We start from the raw sequence: 9,806 nt of genomic DNA on the forward strand, positions 1-9,806 counted from the left end.
CTGTGAAGGAGGAGCAGGTGCAGCTGTGGGCAGCAGAAATCCTCCTGGCCTTAGAGGGACTTCACCAACAGGGTGTATTGTGCCGGGACCTCAACCCCAGGAACCTGCTGCTTGATACAGGCGGTAGGTGGCGTCCCAAGCTGCTGACCTGAGGGGGAGGAGGTTGGCCTCTTGGCTGGGAGACTGCCATTTGCCCCATTTCCTTGGGATATGGGACATCATAGACTTTCTTGAATTTGCTTTGGGGGAGGGTGGGAGTCTGGGGAGATTCCTAAGTTTCTGAGCCTAGAAGTGCTGTCTCAGTTGGGATTTCCAAGTGGTTATTACAAGAGATGGTTCTTCAGTGGGAGAGTCAGGGACTGTAGCCACAGGAAGGCATTGCTCCTGCATTGCCTGGCAAGTCCCAGCATAGGGAAGCTGAGACCAGACGAACTGTGCCTGAAGTTAGTGGGACCGCAGTTTTCCTCTGCTTTTAGTTACTGCCTGGTGAGGTATTCTGGAGTCATCTCATCCCTTCAAGCCATGGGTGTTGCTGTCAATTCAAGCTGAGTGCAAGTACCTGCTCAGCTTGGCAACACGTGGGGCAGATTGGAGAGATACAAATTGCTCAGGAAAAGAAGAATCACAAAGCTTTGCAAGGGGAAAGCTAACCTTCCCCCTGCACGCCCCCTCCCCTTTAAAAACTGCTTCTTTCCTCACTACTGTCTGCACTGAGGCCTGTTCACCTGGAGCCCTCCTAACCACTCCCACCAGTTGCAAATGCCTGCTGGACATCTGAGGCAAGCACAGGGAAGGGGAGGCCTGGGAACGTGCAGTGCCAGAGGCTGCACAGTGCCTTTGCATTCCGGCCATCACAGGGAGCCAGTGCCCTGGCTGTTCCGAATGGCGGAGATATGGCTTGGCTTTGTGCTCCAGCCGAAGTCCCTAGCTTTGTCCTAACCTCCCTGCTTTTGGCTTTGGTATGGCTTTGCAGGTCACGTCCGTCTCACCTTCTTTGGCCAGTGGTCAGAGGTGGAGCCCCAGTACTGCAGCCAGGCATGGGAAGAGCTATACAGTGCTCCAGGTAAGGGATGCATCTGCTGCCCTCTGCGCAGTACCACTGACGGGGTGGGAGGGGGGCATCTGCAGGCAACAAGACATGCCCAGCGTGGTACAGCCACTGGTGCTCCCTGCCTCCAGCTCTGACAGCTCTCTGGATTTTTCTGCAGAAATGGGGGGGATCACAGAGCCCACCGAAGCAGCTGACTGCTGGAGCTTTGGCTCTCTCTTGTATGAATTGCTGACAGGAGTGGTAAGTGGCGCAGGAGCTGTGCAAGGAGTGGGGAGGTGACACTGTAGTGCAAGGAATCCCTCCCACATCAGGTGCTGGGAGGGTACCTCCCCCTGCTGGCACCTCACTGCTGTGCCAGGTTGCTTCGGGCATGCGATTCCTTAGTGCCTGTGCACGGCTTCTGGGTGTTCAGGGCCTTGGGTTTTAAATCCTGCCATGCAGGGCTGGGATTGTGTGGCAATGAAGACTCAGCAGGGTATCCCTACCCTCCTCAGTGCCTCCCCTCACCGTCATCCTCTGTCTCCTGCAGCCACTGTCCCAAAATCACCCTTCAGGGATTCAACCTCACACCCAGCTGCATCTGCCGGCAGGGCTCAGTGTGGCTGCTACATCGCTGCTCACTGAGGTGAGGGGCTCCGGTGGATGGGAGGGAGGACGTGGCTAGTGCCTGGGGAAAGGCGGAGTCCAGCCTGGGTAGCTTTTCCAGCGTCCCCATCTCCCTGCTCTGCTGTCTCATACCCTTCCTCCACAGCTCCTGCAGTACAACCCAAAGCAGCGCTTGGGCTCTGGCGGAGGTGGCATGGCAAAACTGAAGTCCCACTCCTTCTTCAGCACCATCCCGTGGAACAAACTGGTGGGCTAGGCAGAATGTCCTGGCAGGGTGCTGAGTAGAGAGCCACCGTCCCTGGCACTTGTGACCCCAGGTGACACTGGCAGCTCTGCCTGCTGGAGGAGGTCTGCCTCGAAGGGCTGCCCTCGGGTGGGTTACGCATGAAGTTTTGCAGCCTTACGTGTTCTTCTGTCTCTGCTTGTGTGTCTTGGTGTCTCCAAGAAAGGAGGCTGTGGTGTGGGCCAGGCTGCCATCCCTCTAGGTCATCCCTGATGGGAATGGAAGCCTAGAAGCCCACCCCCAGAGAGGTGCCATGGCTCTGCTCTGGAGCATACCTTCCTTAGCCTAGCAGCGCACTCTGCCACTCAGTCCCTATGGTTTTTATCTCTGCTGCTACCACAGTGACCATCTCCCGAGGCCCTGTTATTTTTTGAGGCTTCCAAGTGCATCTCCTCTAGGCCCTGCTGGCTGGTGCCTGAGGTCTGTGCCCATCCCTGATTGCATGTGCATGTGGGTAATACCTGCTGCAGGGGCAAGATGGGAGGGAGTCCTGTGCTCTTCTCTCCCTGACCCTCTGGAAAAAAAAAATAAACCACTCATTATTGCTTGCAGAAGTGCCCTTTTGTTTCTGAGCTGCACCAGACAAGCCTAGGCCAAGCATGCTGAGTGAGGGTGAGCCCTATATCTGTTTCTCAGACCTGCCTGGGAGCCCTGGGTTGGTGTCACCCACTGGCTGTCAGCACCCTTGCAGCAAAAACCCAGAAGGTAGCACTGAGTGCCTGGTCGTCTCACTTTATGCCCCTGCCAGCCTCTTGGGTCCCCCCACTGTCATGCAGCTGCAGCTCAGAATTGGGAAAAAAAGTGCAGTATGCCTGTGTTTTCTTCCAGCCTTGACTGTTGCTGTTACCCACTCTGGCACCAGTCTCCTGCACTTTCAGCTGCTTCTTTCTGCTGGCCATACAGCAGCCCTGCTGCCCTCACTGCTATGCTTTGAGCACAGTCCCCCCGATAAACCACACAGCAAGGGCTTAAAGGGATAAACTCGTGCAAGCTAGCACAGCTGGAAGGAGGATAAAAGTAGATACAAAGTAGGGTGGAAGAAAAAGCAGCATGAACAAAAGGCGTCTGCTAACAGCCCAAAGCAGAGGCTGCTGTGCTCGTTTATGCAAGTGAAGGGTGAGCTAGCACTGGCAGTGGTGTAGTTCTGTCCCTCCTCTCCCAGCCCTTCCTCCCATTACTCAGCCCCAGTGGTAAGGAATTACTGTCGCTACTGAGTCTCTTCTGTGGCTGCTGGTTCCAGCTCCTGCTTACCACCAGCAGTAACACCCTGCTACCTGCTGACTTAGCCGGCTCTCGGGCTGCAGCAGGAGCGTTTGTCCACCAGAGGGAAGCAGAGCTGGGGAGAAACGCATCTCCCACGCCCAACAAAGGCAGGTGACACCTCAAAGGCTGTACAGAAGCAAGACGACTTAGGGAGCTGACCACTAATGCCACAGCAGGCCAGAGAGCAGGAATCATGCCCCTCTCCAAGGCAGCCTGCATTGTCTGAACCTTCCAGCAGCATGCTTGCGCCCTTGGCCTTCCAGCCTCTTAGTCCTCTGATTAAGGGTGGAGGTTCCTCCAAGGCAGCCTGCATTGTCTGAACCTTCCAGCAGCATGCTTGCGCCCTTGGCCTTCCAGCCTCTTAGGCCTCTGATTAAGGGTGGAGGGTCAGCAGGACCGACCCTCTGGTCAAAGCCAAAGCATGACTTCTTGCAGTACAGTGCCCTGTGTGTCACTCAGGTGGGTCAAAAATAAAGGAAGCTTTGAGCGTGACAGCTGCACAACCCTTCCACAGCAAGTCCCAACAGGGCAGATAAAATAAAGCAGTTTGCTAGGCTGCATTATTGCCTCTGATTAAGGGTGGAGGGTCAGCAGGACCGACCCTCTGGTCAAAGCCAAAGCATGACTTCTTGCAGTACAGTGCCCTGTGTGTCACTCAGGTGGGTCAAAAATAAAGGAAGCTTTGAGCGTGACAGCTGCACAACCCTTCCACAGCAAGTCCCAACAGGGCAGATAAAATAAAGCAGTTTGCTAGGCTGCATTATTATAAGAGCTTGACTGTACATTCACTCCCTGGGTTGTTCAAAGGCCTCATTTATTGCAGCTCCAGAAAGAACACAGGCACTGCCCTTCCCCAGGCTCGTACACAAGGTCAGGGCAGACCCTCTGTATCTTAAACCAGCATGGAAGGCTGGTGCTAGCAGCACTTCTTTCCTAGAACCTTCTCTTTCACTCAATTTTTTGTGCAAGAGCACAAGACTCTTTATCCTTCCTTTACAGCACAGGGAATTGATTTTTCCCCTCCTCTTAACCTTCTACCTCAACCAGGGACAGTCAAGAACAAAGCTGACTCAGCACACGGGTTTGTCCGCAGCTGCCATAAAGTTGTAGGAACTGGTAGTAGGAACTGCTCTCTCTTTTGCCAGCATGCCAGCTGTGAGTGCAATCGTTGCTGTTAAAAGGGGCTGCCACCTTCATCGCTGGCCACAAAGGACAAACCATTCTCTGAAGTTGATGTCAGAGCTGGAAAAACCCTGCCAGGATCCAAGAATGATTTCGTATTGTTCCAAGAGGGAGAGCTCCTTGGGCAAACACTCTCAGCACCACACAGAGCTTTTGCTTTACAGCTCTTTGATCTTGCTTCCTTTCTCTCCTTGCAACCCTTAACAGCCTTTTTGCCCATCTGCATGATTTACAACTACCCCCTGTTGTAGCAAGGCAAAACCAACCTGGCTCCATACCTGTACTTCAGTATCCTGTCCCAGATCTCCCTCTTGGCCATCATGCCATTTAGCAAACAACGCAGTTTCCTCACCATCTGTAACAGTTCTGTTCCTAGACCAAGAAAAGGATTATTTCCAGACCTGAAAACCTCATCTTTGCTGAGAAGAGCCAATTCTCTGCCAAAGAGGGTTTGAGAATAGAGTTCACAGCCAGAGAAGCCTCAGTTTAGTACCACCAGTGATGGGCGCAGCTCCCATTTCCTCTTTTATTTCACTAGATAACAGACTTCTTACATTACCCTAGGGATGCTGCAGATGCCTCAGTCCTCGACCAGGAGCTGCTGCTTGCCCACTCAAACACACCTTGAAGTCATTGCCTGGTTTTATTTCATTTAAAATCCACTGTGTTAAATATTTTAGTTACAAGTTCTGTGTAGAGGGTAAGAGTAATAGACTCTGCAGGCACCAGCAAGCCCCTCACACCCCAATACATGTGTGAGCTATCAGATTAAGGGCTGCCCCCCTCCCCCCAAAACCAGCAGCCTTGGGCTGGGATATATATTAAAGATCTTGCCCTCCCCAGCTGCCTCTCTGCTGGTGGCAGGCCAAGCCCTAGCACACAGGAAGCCAGCAGTCAGATCCACTGTCAGTGAGCTGTGATTCAAAGACAGCTGCTGGGGGCTGGTTCTTGCCGCTCTGTTGGGCATGTACTGGTGAAAGGGCTGTCTTTCCAGGAGCAGTGCTACCTCCACAAAGGTCACAGACTCTGCCCACCCAGATATGAACATTCAGGCCACAGTAATCAGGCTGGAGAGAGACAATCAATCTCCAAGGGAAAGCAGAGGAGCTGCCACTGCTGTGTTTTTGTCTGTGGAGGGAGTGTAACTAGGGAACTGACAGAGGCATGACACCTACCTCAGGCCTTGCTCTGATCAAAACCTCTGCTGCAAGCGGACTGCCCTTGCAAAGAGGGTAAGTGCGAAATATTTTCAAGCAAAACAGGGACAGAACAGTAGCCTTTCCTCTCCTCTCCTCTCCCTCCCAGGAACCTCAGTGCTAGGAAATAAAGCTGAACCCACCTCGGAATGGCAGGGAAGGGTACCCTAGCACAGCAGCAGCAAGCAGTTTCCAGTGGTATAGGGCAAGCTAGAGGTGAGAGGTTGGTGCTGTGAAGGAGAGGATGCCATACAGATGGATCTGGAAAGGCAGTGCCATTCAGTGGTTGACTGAACCTTCATGAAACAGAATAGGAAAGGAGGTAGGAGCTATCCCCACAATTCCCTCTGGGACAGCTCCAATCACAGCAGAGGAATCAAGAGCAGAGGGAGAAAGACTGGAATGACCCCTGCTAGTTCCTGAATGACCTGCATTGCCCCTGCTGGTGCTCTGACCCTGCCCTGGGTGGGCTGTGTGGGGGTGTGGCTACTCTACAGGTCAAGCAGCAGCACACGGGGATCCTCCACTGCTGCCTTGATCTTGCGCAGGAAAGTCACTGCCTCTCTGCCGTCAATCAGCCGGTGATCGTATGTCAGCGCCACATACATCATGGGCCGCACCTCGATCTGAAGGGGAGGAATAAGAGAGGCATTTGTGAGCTCAGCCCTACTGCTTGCGTGATGCCCTCCTGTGAATTCGGGGAAGAGCTGTTTTCTTCTTGTCGTGAATCTGGGACTCAGGCTCTCCTGGATGTGTCCTGCTTGGTAGGATTACCTACCCAGGCACTGATCACCACCCATGCTGGGTCCACCAGACTAGATCCCTTTCTGGAGCTGTTCCCTATCACAAAGGCTACACCTGCCTCCTCCTCCCCATACCTAAGCAGATTATCCAGTTCTCCCCCTCACTGAGAGGACAAAGCCTCCTGCACACCTCAGGCAAGTACCAGTGCCAGGAAAGCTGCCCGATACCCAATTAGTCCCTGCTCCTCCTTCACAGTAAAACCTTTTAGAAGTTGACACCAATCCCCCAGAAAAGCACATGGGCTTTGGTACTCATCCCACTAAGCCCTCCTTTCTGTACACTGAAACTTCCTGCACAGTTCCACCTACCTTGCCTCCTACAGCCACAGGCCTGTCAAAGATGGCATGCATGCCTAGGATGGCAGATTGCGGTGGGTTAATGATAGGTGTTCCAAACAGTGACCCAAAAACCCCTCCGTTGCTGATTGTGAAAGTGCCACCATCCATGTCTTCAATGGCCAGTTCATTTTTCCGTGCCTAGAAGAAAAGTAAGGTCTTAGAAAGCTACAAAGATCACAGAAGTCAAAGGACAAGGGTTTGGACGCTCATGGAAAGAGCTTCACTTGCTGTGTTATTGATCTGTTCAGCTGAAAACCAGCAGAAATTACTTGAAAATGCATCCTGTATTTAGATCCAAACATTTACTGGCTTTGGGGAAGGATTCTCTTGCCTTTGCTTCCAACTTCCTCTCCTGGAAGGAGACAGACACAGGGACTTTCACCTCAGGGCAGTTCAGCCTTGGTCTCTTAAGACAAAGGTGAAGACAGACCATGCCACTAATGCATAGTTTGTGGTCTTGTGGAAGGGCAACAAGTCGACAGGCCTGTCCTGTAAGGCATGGGCATAGCTACAGGTGTAACTGGATACTCAGCACAGTACAACTCACTCAGTGTGTTAGAGGTCAGAGATGAAGACACAGAGGGATCGAATCAATATACGCCTATCCAGCACCCCCAATTCTTCCCATTCCTCCCAACCGTTTTCAGAACATCTTCCAACTTTCCTTACCTTCTCCCCCAAGTCATAGATAGCACGTTCTATGTCAGCGAAGTTCATGTTTTCTACATTCCTAACGACAGGGACCACAAGACCCTAGGGAGCAGCAAAGTGCACAATCAGCAAATTCACCGCAGCAACACAGAGATAACTGTTACGGGGCAGGAGCCTGGACTCAGCCCGGTAGAGTTCCCGTCTACTTCTCAGTGCACAGCAGGTGGTTGGCAGAGCTGCCTTGCACCCAGGCAGCCGGCCAGGAAACCTGGTGCGACATGTGCCAAGGGCCAATGCCATAAATGCCATCTTTGCCTTGTAAGCCCGCCTCATAAAATCAACCAGCTCTGTCTGGATCCAGCTCCATGTCCATAAAAGCAGGTGAGGCACTGGGCAGAGTTCAGCTGCCACCTCTTTCTCTGTGAGAAGAGTGGAATCCCTTTATGCTGGACCTCTTGTAGACTTTGGGAGCACTGACAGAACTGAAGTCCCAGCCAAACATCTCCCTCACAACAGAACCAATTCAACATCTGTATCTTCATCCCATACTTTTCCTGGACGGGAACATCTCTTTGAGGCAGCAATGTCACTTACAGAAATGGCAGAACAGCACAGCAAGGTAAGTCAAAGAACAGGACATGCAAACCTTTCACTGCCTATGCCATATCCTCACGGGTCCATGACAAAAGAAAGGTTTCCCTAATTTGGCCTTACTCATTAACCACTGAGACCTATGTTGACTTTGTTACTACATCTCCTAGTACAGTGGCAGAATATTCTTGGTCCTTCATCTTTCCCAAAACCCATCTCAGTAGCCCACAATGTATCAGATATTTCACTGAAATCCGTCTCATCAGCAAGTTTGTGCTGCAGTGGAGCTCAAAGCTAAGCTGGCTCAAAGTGTGTCCCAGACCTGAGGCTGCAGGAAGCATGGCCAAAGCATTCAAGGTACCTACCCGGGGAGTTGCTACAGCGACACTGATGTCCACATAGTCCCTGTACACAATCTCTTTGGTCGTGTCGTCAATCACTAGGAGAACAAAAGCTGTGTTACACATGCAGTACCCAAGACCAAGGGCTCAAAAACAGGCCAGAAGTAGCCACAAATCACAAAAACTTGCTCAAACTAGCAGCTAACTCTCTAGCTTAAAACTAACTCCAGAGAAGATTGAACCCTCACTGCACCTGTGGAAGAAGTGTCAAGACAGACAGAAAGGAAACACGGTCCAGATAGGTCAGTCCCCCTCAGACATCCCCTTGGTTATTCTCTGACTCTGCCCAGGAACCGCATCACGCCTACAGCAGCAATCTCTACACTAACCAGCAGGCTCTACCCTCTGCTGGCTGCATACACGTGGCCCCAGGGCCACTCCTGGCAACCTCTTCCTAACAGCCCCTCTTGGTAAACTCTTGTGCCTACTTAAGTGGCACTAGCAAAATCAGATGCAGCACGTAGGACTGCCCCACTTTTTTCTGTGTATTTGACTTCTTGTTCAAGCTAATAGCCCTGCCATAGGCTTGGCCACTCTGCCACGTTCACTGGTGAGACATACAGCTTACCAGCAAGGTTCACCACTCACCTGCATTCACAATGGGCTGGTCCTGCAGAGCAAAAGCTGCAGCTTTCACAAAAGCTGACATGAAACCTAGCTTCAGGTTGTGCTTTTTCAGGAAAGGATCCTTGTGTACAGATCTCATCTCCCGGATGTTGCTGCAAATCACGTGATAATGCTGGTCAGCAGAGAGTCCAAGAAAACACCATTCCCTCGCTCTGTAATAGATTTCAGGGCCAGCCCCAAGGATCAAACCTGCACCACCAACTGGCAAACACCTAGACTTCTGAAAAATCCCTCAAATATCATAGGTGAAGTGGGCTGAAGGTGGCTTTAAGGCCTCTGCCAACGGATCTAACAGGAACTGGTCCTGGACCACAAACTCCACAGGACACAGTGAACCTGCATGGTCTTCACTGCACAAAAGCGAGATGGGGCATGGCATATTTCCTGCTTAGGCCTGATCTTGCCACTGATTCTCTGGAGACACTCTGTGCAGCACCACAGACAGCAACTGCAGGAGGGGCTGGGCCAAGCCCCAAGGGTGAAAAGACAGGAAATGCCAAGGGAGGAAAGATGTACATGGTGATCAAGGGAAAAGGCTTCAGTCTGTGCAAATCCAGTGCCAGCCAGCACAACGATGCCTCCATACCCAACTCTTCAGCTTTGGGAGTTGAATGACTACGAAAGAAATCTTCCCAGATGCTATGGTAGTGGGTGCCAGCCCACCCACAGCCCTCAGCCAGACTAATCATGTCTCCCCACTGCTTCTATTTATCAGAATTGAGGCCATTCACAAAAAGTCAGCCAAGCTGTGCCTACAAGATCTGCCTATTCCAGGCTAGTATCCAATGCTGTGGAATTTGCACGGTTCACCCC

General features: G+C 52.0%; 2 protein-coding genes across 2 annotated transcripts in view; one reads left to right on the forward strand and one right to left on the reverse strand.

Moving 5' to 3' along the window:
• The window catches only part of RPS6KL1 (ribosomal protein S6 kinase-like 1), a gene marked incomplete at its 5' end in the record, with an annotated part of 6,042 nt that extends 4,129 nt beyond the window's left edge, over positions 1 to 1,913 (forward strand). Inside the window, 5 exons of the mRNA XM_010145778.1 lie at positions 9 to 123; positions 974 to 1,063; positions 1,209 to 1,291; positions 1,581 to 1,676; positions 1,803 to 1,913. Of these exons, the coding sequence (XP_010144080.1) occupies positions 9 to 123; positions 974 to 1,063; positions 1,209 to 1,291; positions 1,581 to 1,676; positions 1,803 to 1,913 (495 nt within the window). The remainder of the gene's footprint in view (positions 1 to 8; positions 124 to 973; positions 1,064 to 1,208; positions 1,292 to 1,580; positions 1,677 to 1,802) is intronic.
• Positions 1,914 to 5,869: 3,956 nt separating this feature from the next.
• Positions 5,870 to 9,806, reverse strand: part of DLST (dihydrolipoamide S-succinyltransferase (E2 component of 2-oxo-glutarate complex)) — a gene marked incomplete at its 5' end in the record, with an annotated part of 9,786 nt that continues 5,849 nt past the window's right edge. Inside the window, 5 exons of the mRNA XM_010145779.1 lie at positions 5,870 to 6,207; positions 6,694 to 6,861; positions 7,393 to 7,476; positions 8,331 to 8,404; positions 8,955 to 9,085. Of these exons, the coding sequence (XP_010144081.1) occupies positions 6,073 to 6,207; positions 6,694 to 6,861; positions 7,393 to 7,476; positions 8,331 to 8,404; positions 8,955 to 9,085 (592 nt within the window). The remainder of the gene's footprint in view (positions 6,208 to 6,693; positions 6,862 to 7,392; positions 7,477 to 8,330; positions 8,405 to 8,954; positions 9,086 to 9,806) is intronic.

The sequence above is a fragment of the Buceros rhinoceros genome, unplaced genomic scaffold (genome assembly GCF_000710305.1).
Source record: "Buceros rhinoceros silvestris isolate BGI_N320 unplaced genomic scaffold, ASM71030v1 scaffold15271, whole genome shotgun sequence".
NCBI lineage: Eukaryota > Metazoa > Chordata > Aves > Bucerotiformes > Bucerotidae > Buceros > Buceros rhinoceros.